An 18,700-nucleotide genomic window follows, 5' to 3' on the forward strand; every position below is an offset into this window, starting at 1 on the left:
GCTTCTATGCTCTTTGGTTAAGCTGTTAAATTCCTCTTCAAATCCTCTTCAAATTCCTCTCGCTCCCACAATCTTCACTCTTCATACATATTTGTTTTCATCATAAATGTGTCCTCAATGCCACAGCCATTTCTTCAGAAACTGCATTCTCTAGTTATGAATTGCTGTGCAACTCCCCATAGAAATCAGCAATGTGGATTTGCAGGAAATTCAAGTAAGCAGAAAGAGTATTTAATTCTAATAGAGTTAATAGAATAGATTTAATCATTACATTTTGTTGTCTCAGACGTAGTATAGACTCCCATTTCCTATACAGGTTTCACAATAGTGTTGCTTAGGTACAGGAGGTGGATAAAATAACAGGAACACCTTACAACTGTACTATATAAAAATGACCATGATGATGTCTAAATAAGATAGTAAATATTATAAGCTTCACATTTTATGAATTGCTGGTCTATATAATACTTCAAATGTTCCTGTTAATTTGTCCGCGCCCTGTTTACCTAATATATTAATGAGGAATCTAGGCCTGAGACCCACTGGGTTGGATCCTCAGCAGAGATTTATGTTGGTCATCTACAAAAATATGGATTTCATTTCATTTTAAAACCTGTCTGACCCCATTATTATACAACCACATAATATGATTTATTTCTATGCATTTGCAGATATGTTTTATTTGTGTGTCCAAGCAGCAGCTTTGTTGGCTGCAGACAGTTCAAGACATGAAAAATGGAATTAGATCAAAACTGAATTTGGGGTTCAGGACGCAGACAGGAGTCACGAGGACAGGTGAAGCATGACGTCATCGTCACGAGCAGAGCAGAGCAGCTGTAGTCAGGCAGCTCATCAATGAGCTCTACACCTTTCGAACAACAACTTTTATTTTAACTACACAATAACTTACAGTTTTACAGTCACTTACATCGCGGAAATAAGTCTTAACAAACAGGCTAGTATAATACACACACACGTATAAACAAAACGTCTGTTATCATGTGTTATGTTTAGACAGACATGGCGTGTTCATGCTGCGGTGTTCCAGGCTGCAGTATGTGCTGCAGGCCCAGGACCAATGTGCAACACACTCTCCTCGAGATTCCGGGTCACCACTTCACTTTAGTAAGGTAAGTGTTGCTCATGCTTTATTATGAGGCAATGTTTTTGCTGTTTAGTCAGTGCTTGTGTGTTAGCATTATTGCTGCTGGGGATATTTTGCTGTCTCTTGGATGGACATGTCTGCTAGTTTCTGCTGCTATACTAGCTGCTGTTATATGACTGTGCATGGGGATGTTTTCATGCTGTTGATAAATGTAAGACCATATATGCACTGAAATTGGTTTTGTGGCTTTCCTGAGTTGTTGTTGTTGGTTTGAGAGGTTTTTATTAACCCAGTGTAAACTACTTTTTTTTAATTATTTATTTTTCAATACAATATATTAGCATGTTCAGATTTTTCATTACAATTCAGCAAAAATATTTTACAGTATAAAAATAAATTTTACAACAAATAATCTGTAAGGAAAGTAAAAGATTAATAAAAACAAAATAAAAAACAAACAAACAAACACAAAACATTTGGGGTCTGCTAAACAATTTGAATAAAATTTGAAATGTCTAAACAATTTAATAGTTTTAGTCAATTTAGAATATTTGAGTTTTAAGTTTTCAATCATAGTCAAATATGTTTTAAAATCAGTATCTTTAAAAATAGAGCACAAAGAACTGAATGTCTGTAGTTAGGGACCGTCATTAAAGTGCATTACGACCCATTTCAATCTTCAATAACTGTTTTGTTTTTCTCTCTCAAATCTCTAAACAGAGAGCATCACAGAGAGTGACAGTCCTTAAACATGGCACATCTATGAGTTTGTAAAAAAAAAAAAACACTAATCATCAATCAGTGTAATAATCCATATTTCAAGGTTGTAATTTCAGTAGCTTGCTCATTTTTGAATGTACATCAAACCACCTCTCATGTGTCTCACATCCTCTCACAACTTTCACAGCTGTTAGTTTATTGAAAAAAACTCTTAGGAAATCTGGGGCACAAAGCAGGTAAAATAATGCATTCATAATGCAAAAACAAAATATTACAGTTTAGTTTCCAAATATAAACAAGGATATTAGACATACCAAACACATATTATCAGAAACAGTAGTATTGCCTGCAGAACAACAGCAGTCAGGCAGCTTATTAATGTGGTCTACAACTGTCTAACAGCAACCTTTATTTTAATTTCACAGTAATTTATTGTCATTCTTACATCACAGAAATAAGTCTTAACAAACGGGCTAGTATACATACATACATATATCCAATGCATCTGTTATGAGGCGGTATGTTCAAACAGACACTAACACATGCACGTTTTCCCTGCAGGCCCAGGACCAATGTCAGCCACATTCTCCGTTGAAGTTTCGGGTCACCACTTCACTTCACTTCACCTCACCTAGGTAAGTGCTTATGCTTTATTATGAGGCAGTGTCTTGGCTGTTTTGACAGTATTTCTGTCTCTCAGATGGAAATGTCTACTAGTTTCAGCTGCTATGCTGGCTGCTGTTAACATGGTTGTATCTAGGCCTATAGCCTGTTGGATTGGGGTCTATTATGAATGAAGTTCTTGTAGCAGCTGATTTCGTTCTATTTCTTTGTCAATCTGACTGTGCATTGTCATGTTTTCATGCTGTTAGATAATAGATGTACTGAAATTGGTTTTGTGGCTTTTCTGAGTTGTTGCTGTTGGTTTGAGAGGTCCTTATTAACCCTGTGTAAACTACCGGGGTGAAGTTGGTATAATTTTTTTTTAAACTGCTGGGAATATTTTTGCTGTCTCTCAGGTGGAAATGTCGTCTGCTAGTTTATGCTGCTGCTGTAAGTAGGCCTCGGGCCTGTGTTGGATTGGGATCTACTGTGAATGAAGTTCTTGTAGCAGCTGAGCTCATTTTCTTTTCTTGTCATTTGATTATAAACAAGGATATCAGACATACCAGACACATATTATCAGAAACAATATTATTGCCTGTATCACATAAATGTCACGCCTGATTACTGAACTGCAACTTGCAGCCACTTGCACTTGTTTGGCCACAATTGTGATTATTCTGTTGCAGTAAATGTTAAAGTTTCACAAAGACATTCCTTTGCTATTACCACAGACTTACAGTTATGTGTATTTGCACGTCATGTTTGATCTAGATAAAAGCAGCTGTAGACTATAAACTGGCCGATACAGGCTGCATGCATTGAGGTCACTAGTATGACAAACAAACACACATGGTCGCTGCGTCCGTTGTTAGTTAGCTTACAGATAGATAATGTCTGTACTGTTGGTGCATTGCCTGTTTGGGGCGAATAAACAAACGATCCAGCAGCCAAATTCACCCGAATGATCTGCTCTTGCTTAAATATGGTTTGTTATGGTAATGAAACTCTGCGTGTGTAACATGTTCAGCAGTGGTTTTATTACTTATGGCACAGTTTTAATTTACAGCAAATGATGCATGGAGTTAGTTGAAGACAGAGTTAGTTTAGCTCTGAGAATATCAAGTGAATGTTCAGTGGAAGTTGCAGTTTGTGCAGAAATAAATGCTGGAGCTCCCCAAGATGATCAAAAGTTTCCAATGTCTTGTTTCCCGGCGGCTGAGTGGAGTGACGGCGGGGGTTAACTCTGTAGAAACATGGCGCCCGGCTCTGTGAAGAGAGGACCCGCTCTCTATGTATATATAAACGTCTCATCCTAATGATTATAATGATTATACACTGAAGGAATCGTACTTATAAATATTATATTCCATTACTAGATAGATAGAGCCCCCTAAATGCTACACACTGTTCCTTTAAGTAGTTACCCCCTACTTTGAGGACCTTTTGAAATCTAAACTCCACCTCTGGTTCCTCGTGAGTTGGCTGACTGAAATGTTCTGGTGCAGGAAGAACAACTGCAATAATTAAAGTTCATCTGTCTGAATCCCATTGCTAATGAGGCCCTGCTGCATCGGGTGGGTGAAGGTCATATTAAACCGTCCTGCTGCTGAAAATGAAACCTGTAGGATTAAGTTGCATTGTTTCCACGGTGTGATAATATCTGGGTCAGCATGACTATCTTGTTTGAGAAGCAAGATACATAACAAGTAGGAGTAGTAAAATGCAACATGTCTGAAGGACTCCAGAGAGCCGGTAAATAGAAAGGCTATCTCCTTATCAGGTGTGATGAGCAACAGTTATCTGCTTTCTTCTGTCACATTGTAGCTGTGTGTTTGTCTTTTGAAGGTCATGGCCGTGTGAGATCATTCCTGTGTGTTTTCATTCCTGCCTACAGAAAGGCAGTGCCCAAGTGTTTTTCTCCTTCAGCTTTATGTATTCAAGTATGTTTGACACACACAGCTTCTGTAATGTATTTCCAGCCTCTTACTTTAGTGCAGTGGTTCTCAAACTGGTGGGCGGCATGACAGCTGGGCGCACGTGACCGGGGGAAAATGTGACGCGCGATTAATGTTTTGATGCTGGATTTTTTTTTCACGACGGAACAGTCTACAAATCGTCTCTTTACGCATCCATGGTAGCGATGGTGTTCATTCAGACAGGTAGTCTGTAGGTTTACAGAATGGACAGATATTTGACAGGGAGAAAAAGAAAAACAGACGATGCTTTGGAGACGAACAAGACAACGTGCTCATCTGACGGTAATCAGAAATTACGAAGTAGGGCTGCACCGAGTAGTTCCAAGCTTCATTCATAACGTTGACACTCGGTAATTATTATTAAACTTACAGAAACATTAGCCTACCTTCCACCTTCTCTTCCCTCCTCTCTCTCAAATATACACAGAGCGAGCGACACGGCGCTCTGTCCATCTCTGTAAATGCCTCAGTCCAAAATTTATTGAAAAAAGAGAAATTGTATTATTTCCAAAATTCACTACATGTTTTTATCCAACGAAATATTCTGCTTCAGTCCATATTTTCCGTCGTTTAGCCTTTCAAAAACAACAGTTTCACTGCAGTTAAAAACTGTTTCTCTCCCGTACGCACCTGTAACGGGGCGGTCTAGCAGCAATCCAACAGCACCATAAATTACAACTATGTAGCCTAAATATGAATAATAATGAAGGCGGTAGGAGGGCTTGAAAATATTTCTTCCTCCAATGACAGAAAAAGTTTGATAACCACTGCTATAGTGTGCGTTGTGGCATCTTCAGACACTCCAGTTTTCCATCAGTGCATCAAATTATAGGTCTGTCACGGTGAAGGAATTTGCCCTGTGGTGACAATGATGAATGATAATGATCAACAGGTATGCGGTATTATTGCCTATTTATTTTTTAAATTACTTCAATTATCCAGATTTTAGTACTATGTAAATAAGTTTTATTGTTGTCAGCTGAAACCCTTTAGTTTCATCTGTTTGCAATGGTACTGAATATCCGCAGAATTAAAAATGTCGGCCTAAGGTAGAGTACTTGCTATTAATGAAGGGAAGGCTGAAAAACGTGTAGGGAGAGAGGACAGACCCGCCGGTCTATGTGTATTAATTTCTCCTCCATTATTGTTGTTGTTCAACACTTGTAGCCTTCATGTAGAATGTGACTGTAGGTCTTTGTGGTATTTGTCCCGCCCCTCCTCCATTGTGAGTGAACGGCCAGGTAAAATGTGACAGTGATGAGCGCAGCGTTTTACCCAAAGTTGAACATTTTTCAATTCTTGCTGTTCAGGAAAATCACCAGACGCTCAGCGGCTTGTCACGCTGCTGGCCTTTGTAGCATCGTGTAAATATGCAGCGCTCCCATTTCAAAGAATTCAAAAACGTGAACCTATCGGTTTGGCAGTTGCTTGCCATGACCTGCGTTTGGCTTGTCAGTAGCACGGTATTGCAATATTGCCTTTATTGCGACAGCCCCAGCAAGTTATCCTTAAGAGGGCCCAAGGCATCCTCTCAATTACCTCAAACAACACATGTACAGTATGAACAGTGATGTGAGGATCAAATACGGATGCACCGATTCGACTTTTTCAGTCCCGATACCGATAGCGATACCTAGGCTTTGGGTGTCGGCCGATACCGAGTAGCAATCCGATACCAGTGTTTAATTAATAAGCTGTATGCCTCACTGTGTGGAAGTGATCAGTTGTTTATCTGTAAGGCAACATCAGGCTTGACTTAATGTCGTGGAAAAATGAAGAGGAGAGACCCAGTTCTGGAGTTGGCAACCAGCGGGGAACCGTGCTAACAATGACAAGTTCACAACAGATCCAAAATGTCAGAGTGACTTATATACCTTGGTTCTAGCACCATACGTCACCTTCCACCAATCAAATCCTGTCGATCGAACCAAAAACAAAACACATCTAGTCTTCTCATTATCTCATGCCCTCTTGTCTGGGTCAGGTTGACATTGTAGGCAGGTCAAAGATATTTTTACACGTTGATGTTTCCCTTACTCACTTTTCTGGAAAATATTCTCGCCTAATTTTCCTGGCATGGTTTTTAACAAATGTTTCTCACAGATATCACAATACCACTTCCTTGGAAACCGCTAAGCTTCCCTCAGACACATCCCTGGAAAATGTGCTGACCAAAAAGATCAGAACCCTTACGTATGATAAAATCAGTCGTGCCTGGGTCAACTTGACATTTTTATATGAGGTTGTGAGAACTCATTCTTCAAGATTAAACATTGGTTTCCTAACTTTATTAAACAAAATTTGACAATACATAAATTTACTTAATTGCTATTTATTATTAAAATAATAAATCATACACCAGCAATTTGAAAATAAATCTTCAAAATGAACAGGAACTACAATTCAGATGTAAACCTTTTTAATGCAGCAACAAATTGGTCAAAACTAAACAGGACTTAAAATTCCAGTATATCATGTGCTGTATATAAACATAGAACTGAATTGAATAGATTGTCACCGATACCCAATCCAGCTATTTGAGTCAGTATCGGCCCGATATCTGATCCGGCGTCGGTGCATCCCTAGGATCAAAAGAATCTATTAGAGCCAATAAAACAAATCTGTATTTTGGAAAGGGGCGTACAGCTGCAGTCGGCTTGAACCTGGTGTCAGACTACGTTTACATAGTAGTTTAAGCAAATATTACCCATATTCTCCTCACAGTGGGGCTCTAACAGAGCAGCCAGACCAGCTCGTCTCATTCTGACCGCTGTGAGAAGTCAATGTGACAGATTATTGGATACATACGTCTAAAGCCTTATGCTAATTTCCCCGGGTTCAGTGGAGGGCTGGATCCTCTGCGTGCACTAATACAGCGTTTCATATTTTTGAGGCCGGCTCTTGCTCTTTTGATCTCATCCTTTCTGGAATTTACCATCCGATGATTCAACTAATGATGAATGAATGAACTCTGTTTGAGAGGCCCGAGCATCAGCTTAATCCCAGTAGGGGAACCGACAGCGGTACTGGTATAGGCTCGTGTTTATAGGCTTTTTTCTCAGGAGAGTGGAAACACCAGGGGAATTTTACCACTGAGAATGGGATGCCTTCCCATTTATACACAGGAAAGTATTTTTAGGAGCGTTTGAGTGTGTTTGTTTGGATGTGATTAGAGCTGTTGTCAGCAGGGAGAAAAGACTGTGAGCATTCCCACATAATTGCCTTTTTTTCTAGGTGAAAGGGAGGTGTATTAGCCAGAGCCAGTGCATTGTACAATACATAATATTAAGGTGATGGAGGACATGTACAGTGCCTATGATTAGAAAGGGATGGTGAATCTCTGTAGGTGTGTACCGGGTAGTTTTATTCCTCTTATGGTGTATAATCCTCCGTGTTATTTATAACCCAGAGACTAGTCGGTTCCCAGAAACAGGTTTTGTTTACAATAGCATGGAGGCGTCAGATGTTCTTGTTTGCCGATATATCATGTGAGCTCAGAGGCAGAGAGAGGTGTGCCACCAGTTATGAGACAGATGACTCTCGGTATTGGGATGAATTCCAGGCTTCAGGGTTCAGACAGCTGTCAAGCGAGGACCGTGGCTTTATTTGCTTCTTAGCTGAGCTCAAACACCCAAAAGGAGTGTCGCGTCTAACACGTCATGCTGCTCTTCCTGTTTGACAGCATGTGTGATGACGGAGCTCTTTTCAATCCAGGTAAATACCAAACATATGATGCTGGTCAGAGGAAGTCAACCTGCCGAACTGGTTCTCCTCTCCCAGGCCAAATGAGATAACAGTGCCACTGTGTGTACTACCTGCTTCGGCATCCATCCACCGAAACTCTCTGTGTTGCTTCTTTTGTCTCACCGCTCAGTGTAGGAGTGTACACTGACGCCACCTTGTGTTCAAAGAGCTAGTTGCATGACCAGAGGGACACGGTGTACAGCAGGTGTCAAAGTCAATAAGGTCATGAATGAGGTTTTCAGGTTTAACAGCATCATGGTAGTTATTAACAATAACAAAATATTCCCTCGTCGTCTCAGTGATTCCCCTCAAGCCATTAAGAAAGTGTTGTCTTTCAAAACATTGAATTTAATTGTTGTTTTTTAGTACAGCACATCTTATTTAGCACAAAACACACCCAGGCTGGCCATTAAACCGTAATAACTGCAGCAAACGGTTCTAATGAAATAGCAGAGCTGAAATGATTCAATCAACTGAAAATAAATCTGCAACACTTTTAATAAAAGAATAATAATTTAGGTAATTCTTTAAAGGGGAACTACGCCCACTTTCAAAATTCATACATATTATTCCTATGGTCTAAGACAGTCCAAAATATTAGTAAACATGATTAACTCTCTCCCAAATCCAAAGACTAGAGCGCTAAAACTCAAACTTGTGATCTCATAGGGTATAAAGTGTGGAAACACTCCATAGACAATGAATTGGGAGAGAAGTGCTAGATGACACTGAGAGCACCCAGAGGAATAATCTGAGTATATGGGAACATTTTCTGCTTCACAACTTAGAACGTTACAATAGAATAAAACTCATTTGGGTATAAAAAAGAAAACAAACATTCTGTGGGTCCATAAAATCAGTCTCTCATTCATTGTCTATGGAGCAGCTCCACACTTTATACTCTGACATCACGAGTTTGAGACTTACTTCTCTGGTTTCTGGCTTTGAGAGAGAGGAGCTCATGTTCACAGATATTGAATGAACTTTACTAGGCCATGGAAATAACATATAGGAATTCTTAATTTGGGTGGTGTTCCCCTTTAAGCTACAAGCTACGGCTTTCCAAATCTGATTGTTTGCTGGTTTTCTTAGTCTTCTATGATCGCAAATTGAATACTTTTGGTTTTTGGACTGTAGGTTGGACAGAATATGTAATGTGAAGACGTTACCTTGGGCTGTGGAAAAATGTGATGCACATTTTTCATTATTTTCTGACATTTTGTAGACCAAACAAAGTTTTTAGTCCATTTACTTTCAGTTACCTTTTATTTAACCAAGAAAGCCTCAATAAGATTTAAAGTGTCTTGGACAATAAAGGCAGCAATAACATTAAGTTACAAACAATATAAGACAGATAGCATAAGATACAGTACACCACAATTTTGGAATTAGAAATCATGAATACAATTTGTAATACACAAAAGACTACAAACCAACCAAGAGCTGTCTAAAACCATAAAAATGAATAACGCCAATCTAAAACAATAACCTTTTTGAGCCTTCGAAATTGTAAAATATCTAAAAACATTAGCAGCCTGAAGAGAGAACTCAGCGTTCTGCAGCAATGATTCGTATTTAAAGAATTTTGTAATTTATATCTAACTGCAGGCAGTGTTAATTGTGGCAGCTATTTTAGATTTTGTCTTAAAACGAAAATGCTTCTATGTTTTAGTCGCATTTTAGTCATTTTTATCCTTCATAGTTTTAATCGACAACAACTCAAAACGTTTTAATCCAGTTTTAGTCACCGAAAAGTCATTTGTTTCTCTCAATTTAATCAGCTCTTTTTTTATTCAATCTTAGTCCCGTTTAGTCATCAGATTATATTGAACATTTTCGTCATTTTAGTCATTTCACATAAAATGTTATCTTACTATCTGATGAAAAACACAGGTTGAATGATTAAGAATGCAGCTTTGCACTTAGTCCGAGTCTCCTGACTGTGCTCATTAATGATGCACGGTTCAGTACATTAGGAGAGCCAATCCGCCCACCCGAACCTGACCCGCAAACCGCCAACTTTATGCATTATAGTTTCTCAATTGTCAGGATTGAGGTGTGAGACAAGAATGACGAAAATAAAGAGATAATTTGGTAAAGTTTTTATGTTTTTAAACTACATTTTAGTCTTACCAGTTTTCTTTACATGTTTGATATTGTCACCATTGTCTTGTCTTAGTCATGGAAAAAAGGTCGTTGATGGACATATTTTGTCATAATTTTGACTGACTAATTGACGGAGTAATTGCTTGCTACTATATTATTATTATTAGTTGTTTATTTGTTAGTTTTTAGTTGGATCAGTGTTGAGCTTTCACTACATGAAACCTCTGTAATCCGTGGAGTAAAACCATCCATCACTTCCTGCTCTGTGAAACACCAGAGTAGCTGACTGACTTTGTTGTGTTTTGTCTCATCAGTCCTCTCTGTTGTTGCTGCTGTCAGTTGTCAGGATGTTGTTTGATAAAGAAGTTGCATTCACAGGATCCCATTTGCACTGAAACCCCCATCAGACACCCTGCTGTCAGACCTCATTAATCAGAGGTCTCTCTGTCTGTCCGCACACTGGATAGTGTGTCTCTCTTTGCAGGTTGATGCCTCTCTATTGCTTTCAGGCACTAACTTCATGTGATTCTTGATAACGACTAAATCTGCAGTTTAGGGTAATTATAACCACTCAGGCTGAATGCGTAGCTTTGAGCAAAATGTAATTGGTGTGAATACACTGACTGGAGGCTCAGTTGTTGCGCCTTTTACTGCAAAATAATGAGAATTATAGGATTTTCTAGTTGTTATTTTAATCCGATAGTAGTTGGTCTCTGTATTTTTCTTGTGTGGTTCCTCCTGTTTGTCCATATCTGAGCATTCCCCCGGCCCTACGCTGTCCCTGTGCCCTGGCACAGGATGTGGCAGACGAGGCATATCGAGGGAAGAAGCTTAGATGCATTAAACCTGCGGTGGAGGCTGAAAAGCCAGGTTCTGACCAGTGGAGGAAGGATTTGTAGCAACATCCAAAAGCAGTTTACTCAGACCGTTTAGGATTGTGTTTGCTGGTGCTTAGATTAGGCTGTTCCAGAAATAGCTGAAAAAAGCAGCCAGCAGCTTTGGCTGAAGGGAGAACACAATAGCTGGGATGCAGAGCTTGGAGGTGGATGTCATGACTAAGGTAAACAACAAATCTGCATGTAGAGGGCTTCTGAACTACTGACCAGGCTGGAAGGAGTTAGTTTTTACAGAGACGGTCAGTTGAGCTGATTTGTGAGGGAAATGTCTTTATTCTTTGATTTTTGGGTTGCTGGAGAGGTTTTTTAATAAATAATTCCTGAAAATGACTGATATATTTGACTTCAGGACATCTCTGTTTACATACATGCTGAAAATCAAAGATTTTAATATATTCATTTAGATGTTTTTCAAATTAAAAGCCCCAAGAAGTGTATGATTCAACTATTTCCCCATGGTCTAGTATTAAAAAAGTTAACAAAAATCCCAATAAATCATAATATCGAATCGCAATACTTAAACATCACAATTCATATAGAATCGGCACCCAAGTATCATGATAGTATTGAATCATGAGATAGGTGTATCATCCTAGTCTAGTTCTCTGGGTACCCACGAGTCTCCCCTTTACAGACATGCCCACTTTATGATAATCACATGCAGTTTTGGGCAAGTCATAGTCAAGTCAGCACACTGACACACTGACAGCTGTTGTTGCCTGTTGGGCTGCAGTTTGCCATGTTATGATTTGAGCATATTTTTTATGCTTAATGCAGTACCTGTGAGGGTTTCTGGACAATATTTGTCATTGTTTTGTGTTGTTAATTGATTTCCAATAATAAATATATACATACATCTGCGTAAACTAAGCATATTTGTCCACTCCCATGTTGATAAGAGTATTAAATACTTGACAAATCTCCCTTTAAGGTACATTTTGAACAGATAAAAAATTTGCGATTAATTTGCAATTAATCACGATTAACTATGGACAATCATGCGATTATTCGCAATTAAATATTTTAATCGATTGACAGCCCTAATTATAAACTGTTGGACGTAACAAGCAAAGTGAATATGTCAGCTTTACTTTGGAGAAATTGTAATCAGCATTTTCACTATTTTCTGATCATTTCGACTAAACGATTATTTGAATACATTATTAATAGATTAATCATTACTGAAAATTAGGGCTGCAAACAGTGATTATTTATTATTTACCAATTATTTAATGTACTGGTTATTTTCTCGATTAACCGTTTGGTCCGTAAAATATCAGAAAATAATCAACTTTCCAGAGCCCTTAGTAATGTCTCTAATGTCTTGTTTTGTCCAACCAACAGTCCAAAAATTTCAAAGATATTCAATTTCCAGTGATACAAAACAGAGAAATGCAGCAAATCCTGTAGGAAGCTTAAACCAGACAATAATTGGAGCTTGAAAAATTACTTAAATGTTTTTTTTATTATTATTTTAGAAGAGTAAGAATACCAGAACATATTCACATTTCAGAGGCTGGAACCAATGCTTAAATTGATTGATTATGAGAATTGTTGCTGATTATTTTTTTGTGGATTGACTAATTGATTAATTGACTAATCATTGCAGCTTTAATGAAAATAATTGTTACGTGCAGACCAAGGTTAGATTGTCATCATCACCTTCTGTCTTGCAGCAGTTATGAGGGCCTTTGTGTTACAAGTTTGTATTTCAAGCAGTTTGGCGCCCTCTCCTGGTCCAGAGCCTGAACTACCACATACTGCACTGACAGCACTTAATGCAGGTCTGAAAGGAAAATTTGTGTTGGTCCCTGGAGCAGGAGGCATTTACTTGGCAGGAGGAAAAATACAGGCAATCCACATTTCCCACCAGTGATGGATCGAGCCAACGTTTGATTGATGCGTGACCTGGGTGCTTCGGTGCTAAACATCAATCAGAGAGGGGTGCATGAATGCTGTGGTTATTCAGTGTAATGGGAATGTCAATAACTCTCGCATCCTCTGATGAATACACAAGTACCGTGCCATGATTCACCAGTGAGGCCCGCTGATGTTTAAAGCGCTGTTATTGAACCGAACACAAGCCCTCACTTGTCCAAGGAGCTGATGTGGCGTGATGCATGATGTTTCCGCGGTTTTAAGCGTTACCGAGCAATTTTCTAGCAAGTCAGCACCTACTGGTGCAGCAGAGATGTTGAGAAATGACATTTTTTCATCTAGTGGCTCTTCAGGCGAATGATGAAACATGATTAGAAGTGAATATCAAGTGACAAAATCCTCAGAGCTACTTTATAACTAGATAATCAGTAGCACTCTTAAATAAACACTTAGGATGCAAGCGAGTGGTACCCAAGGTAGTTTATCCTCCATGGGAGTCTAATGTGGAAAGTCATTAACTGTGTAAGCGTGGTGTCAAAAAGAAATATAGCCTGTTTACTCAGCTCAGCAGGTGTAGGTGGAGGAATAAAAGCCCCACAGACAGGGTTAGTACACATTTTTTAATAACATGGCACAATTTACATAACACAAGTTTAAATGAGGAGCATGCTGAAGATTCAGTCGCTTCATTTTTTTTTTTCTCATTTTTGTACATGATCTAGAAAGACTTCACTTTTTTTCCCTGTACATGTTTAACAGCAAAAAAAAAAGAAAATCTCATTTAACAATCTTTTTGCAATACGCATCGACTAACCACTATGGCTCCGGTGGACATTTTTATGTTGGATTAAAAAACACTGCACGACATGATATCACAGAGTTTGAAGCGCACAACTAAACCTTCAGTGGACTACTAAAATAGATCTCTGCTCATTAGAAACAAACTGTCCATAGTTTTAGCTTTTTTTGTCTTTTGATTTTGTAGGTACAACAACTCAGGAAAAGCACTTTAATACACTGTTTGACCAACAGAACCTATTTCCAAAACATGTACTTTACACTCCTTCAATAGGGCAGATGTGCCGTCATGGTGTTTAATGTGCTGCATTCTCCCCAGAACGAGACTGGTGGTAACTGAGTGAAGGACGAGTGGAGAAAAGAGAGTTGACATTTGTGCTGCTGGCTTTTTGTACATTGAAAATCTTTGAGATGCAATACCTCCATCAACTGTTTCTAGGATTGTCACCACAATTGATCATATTTGAGAAAGTAATTATCTTTGTTTAGTCTACCTACAACCTGTGTGGATCAGTTAAAGCTTGTGTCTGTTTGGACCCAATGTGTGTCTGAGTTGTGGAGAGAATACAGCCGTTTGTCCGTTATTGTTACACAGTCAGTAGTGGTGAGAAGGCCAGCTTTCAGGAAAGGAGCCCAGACATTTGTTGCATAGTTGAATATGGGGTCTCTGGTACAATGCTAATCAGCTGCGTCAACCGAAAAAGCGAAATAGCAAAAAGCACATTCTGAATCACTGCTGTAATACTCCTCTATTTACATGTGTTCAAAGTAAAGCTTTCAAAACACCCTTTTGCATATTTGTACCATGATTTTTAATTCCACACAGAGTGAGCACAGCGACTGTACACATTATCTACACACTTTGCCGTCCGTCAGTGCTAAAGTACCTGTACATTCCAAAATTGTTCATTCTTGCCCCGCGTCACTTCGCTATACAAGAGAAAGAATGCACACGAAAAGCTGGAGCAAACCGGAAAAAAAAAATCTTTGAAAAATCTTTTTTTCCCCCCATGATTATTGTCTCTTTGTAGTTTTATACAAAAACAATTCATTGTGTGGACGTGTCTCTGCCCACATAAGTTATTCACAGCTATGTTACAGTCTTGCTTTGCCCAAAGCTAAGTGCTTGGTGTGAGTTCAGTGTTAGTGAGGCACGGGGCTGCAGGGCCACGGAGTCTGCCGAGGCCCAGCTCACCGCGCCTCGATGTCTTTGTGGGCCGGTCTGTCTCTGATATCTGTGGCCAGGGGAGTAGTCCGTCTGGGTGAGCCGGGCCGGGCGCCCAGGGTGGGGATGAGAGGGGGCGGGGCACTCAGAGAGGCGGTGGGTGGGGTTTTGTTCAGGATACCATTCTGATGTGCGGCGGCTGCTGCTGCTGCGGCCGAGGGACTGACCCTGGAGTAGTGCATGCCTGGGAGTCCGGGGGCCATGAGGCCCTGGGCGGGGTGTGGGAGGTGTCCGTCAAGGTGGTGCATTGCTTGGTGGAGGCGCCCGTGCTCATAGTCCTCTCTGAGCATGTTGAGGCGCTCACGCTCCTCCATGTGGGCGCGCTCCTGCTCCCTCCTCTGCTCCAGGGCCAGAGGGTGGATGTGGTCACGATTAAAGTCGTGAGGCTCACGGTCTCTGTAGGAGCGCTCGGCCTCGTAGAGGCGTTGCCCTGCCAGTCGGTGCAGAGGGTCATTCCTTAGCAACAGGTCCCTGGCCAAAGGGTCCCGTCTGTGAATGTCCAGGCCCCTGTAGGGGTCCCTCATTGGGTCCCAGTGGAAAGCAGGGTAAGGGAACCTGTCGGCTCCTGGGATGGGGCTGATACCCATGAAGGGCGCCACCATTCGAGTTCTCTCCAGACCACTGATGCTGTTGATGGGGTGGACGCCAGCCATGCTCATGGGCATGGGCATTGAGGAGGGAGGGTGGAGGTTTGGCGGGAGGTTTGGCGGGAGGTTTGGGGGGAGGTTTGGCGTGGAGGGGGCCCGTGTCGGCTGCTCGGTTGCCCTCTCTGTGGCTCCATCCTGCTCCTCCTTCCGCTCCTCCTTCACCTTCACCTCATTGTTCTTCTTCTGGTGCTCGTACGGCAGATCTGCCTTTTTCTCCAGGACCTCCCTGCTCAGCCCGCCGTTGGGACGCTCGAGGCTCGTCTGCCGGACGTAGGGCGACGGCGTCCCCCTGTTGGACACTTTGTCCTCTGACACTCGGCCGTCGAGGATGATGGGCGTGTCCTTGTCGCTGTGCTGGTTGTCTTTGAGCTTATGGTCATCTGTGCCGTTGTCTTTCCAGGAGTCCGAGTGCTCCCTCTCCCTGTCTTTGGCCTTGTTCTCCTTGTCCCTTTGAGGCTCGCCAGAAGCAGGGGGCAGGTGGTTCCTGTGGTGCTCAGGAGGCCGGGTGTGACCAAGGAGGTTGATAGGGTTGACAGGAACTGGGGACGGATGGCTCGAATGACGCTTCTCTACAGAGTCCCTAGAAGCATAAAGAAAGTCCACCCATCAGTACCAGTAACTTAGCTTTTTCACCAATACTTTACTGATCTTTACATTTTTATTCCAAATTATTTTTAAATTTAAATAATAAGCAAAAAAACATATAGTATACAAAGATTCAACAAAATCCAAATATGTACCCAAACTCTTTTTTTTTTTTATCTATTTATGTTCTTGGCAGTTAACAGGGCTCAAGCTAGAGTCGTCCCTTTTGGCAACACCCACCTGTCTTTGTCGTCTTTACTGACCAACGAGTCCCGTTTGTCAGAGTCTCTGTCCCGCTCGTGCGAGCTGGCTGAGGTGCTCCTCTCAGAGTCTCCGGGTTTCAGCCAGGGTGGCGGTGTTGGGAAGGAGGGCGGCGTGCGGTGCAGGCGGTTCCACGGCTCCTGGTGGCCGCTGTTACCGCCGGGGTTGAAGTGCTGCTGTGCGTTGGGGCCATCTTTATGGCCGAACACAGAGTTGGCCGCTGCTAGGGATTCTACACGTAGAAAAACACGGCAGGACGCAAGTTAAAGGCGTATCTCGACAACTTGCTCTGGTGAATATCAGTATTTAAATTCTACTCTGCTGATGTTCTTAGACAGCATGAGCAACAATAACTCTAAAACTTGAATTACTAGATTGGGAACATTACAACAGCAACCATGCAAAGAATATTCCAGCCAGTGATTGTAGGCAGTAAGAAACAGTGATAGCATGGTAACCAACAGTATCTTTAATGAGGCTGTAACTCACTTAGTGCCGGATTGCCCAGTCCCCCAAAGGCAGATGAACTGAGGGTGCCCAGTCCTCCAAATGATGCAGGCCTACCGAAAGGTTCTGGAGGAACACACCACATGTTACCATGCATCCAATCACATCTGCATTTTCTTATTTCATTTCAGACTGAGAAGAGCTGAAGGGTCGTCTTACCTAAGTGAGATGCTGGGGCGAGGAAATTTCCAGGATGGTGGGGGGGATGACCGAAAGGACCTGCCGAGGGGTGTGTGGGACCTGAGGAAGGACAGACAGAAGCACACAGAAACATCCATCAACTGCTGACTGTAAGTGTTTAACAGTAGTTTAACAAAACAATCCTAACTCAAAGTCCACTTACATACACATATTTTGTAAGACTTTCAACTATCTTTCTCCCTATAGAGCGATAGATATATAGATTGATAGATAGAGCTAGGGATATAGATAGATAGGGATATAGAGATAGATAGAGCTAGGGATATAGAGAGGGATAAAGATCGATAGAGCTAGGGATATAGATAGATATAGAGATAGTTAGAGCTAGGGATGGAGATAGAAATAGAGCGAGCTAGGGATATACAGATAGATAGAGCTAGGGATATAGAGATAGGGATAAAGATCGATAGAGCTAGGGATATAGAGAGAGATAGATAAAGATAGAGCGAGCGAGATAGGGATATAGAGAGGGATAAAGATCGATAGAGCTAGGGATATAGATAGATATAGAGATAGTTAGAGCTAGGGATGGAGATAGAAATAGAGCGAGCTAGGGATATACAGATAGATAGAGCTAGGGATATAGAGATAGGGATAAAGATCGATAGAGCTAGGGATATAGAGAGAGATAGATAAAGATAGAGCGAGCGAGATAGGGATATAGAGAGGGATAAAGATCGATAGAGCTAGGGATATAGATAGATATAGAGATAGTTAGAGCTAGGGATGGAGATAGAAATAGAACGAGCTAGGGAGATAGATAGTTAGAGCTAGGGATATAGATAGGGATGGAGAGAGATAGATGGAGATAAAGATAGATAGAGCTAGGGATATACAGATAGATGGATATAGATAGATCTATAGCTATCCCTAGCTCTATCGATCGAAAGAGATAGATGGGGATATATAGTCTCTGCTTGTTCACAGCTAAACTCATTAACAACAGTATAAGCAGACACTCTGAACAGCGGGAATTGACCGTCTGCTGCTGTATGTCAGAGGGTACCGTTGTTAACCATCGATCAATCTTTCTCACCAGAGATCTTACACACACTCACCTGCAGCAGAGAAGAGTGTGGCGGGCCGCGCCAAGTCGCTGGGGTGATGGATGGCGCCGAAGAGGCTGGGGCCCGGAGGTCGACTCAGGAACTCGGGCTTCAGGCCGAAGTCTAGCTTGTGAGGGTCGACCTGCATCTGCTGCTAGAAGACGGCAGATTGACAGAGAGGAACATATGTAAAACCCCTTTAGGTTACACTATAGGTTGGGAAGAATTATTTTTTAGTTGAAGTAAACTAGAGTAAGTCAGCGACTAGAGGGTTGTCTTGCCCAAGGACAGTTTGCAGGAATCAAACCCTAACCCTTCAGGGATGAAAGAGTCCCCCTGACTGCCAGGCTACACTGAGTTACACTCTCCTTTTCTTAATGGACCCATCATTATAACCTC

At 41.2% G+C, this 18,700-nt stretch overlaps 1 protein-coding gene across 10 annotated transcripts in view; it reads right to left on the reverse strand.

The window, feature by feature from the left end:
• Positions 1–13,637: 13,637 nt before the first annotated feature.
• The window catches only part of auts2a (activator of transcription and developmental regulator AUTS2 a), a 507,388-nt gene continuing 502,325 nt past the window's right edge, over positions 13,638–18,700 (reverse strand). For 9 of the 10 annotated variants that reach the window (XM_074611210.1, XM_074611212.1, XM_074611205.1 and 6 more), the window contains 5 exons: positions 18,314–18,455; positions 17,214–17,294; positions 17,037–17,120; positions 16,527–16,779; positions 13,638–16,281 (listed from right to left, as the gene is read on the reverse strand). In XM_074611210.1, the coding sequence (XP_074467311.1) occupies positions 15,021–16,281; positions 16,527–16,779; positions 17,037–17,120; positions 17,214–17,294; positions 18,314–18,455 (1,821 nt within the window). In that variant the 3' untranslated portion in view covers positions 13,638–15,020. The remainder of the gene's footprint in view (positions 16,282–16,526; positions 16,780–17,036; positions 17,121–17,213; positions 17,295–18,313; positions 18,456–18,700) is intronic. The other variant, XM_074611211.1, reaches the window with a different exon arrangement.

This window comes from Sebastes fasciatus, chromosome 16 (assembly GCF_043250625.1).
Source record: "Sebastes fasciatus isolate fSebFas1 chromosome 16, fSebFas1.pri, whole genome shotgun sequence".
NCBI lineage: Eukaryota > Metazoa > Chordata > Actinopteri > Perciformes > Sebastidae > Sebastes > Sebastes fasciatus.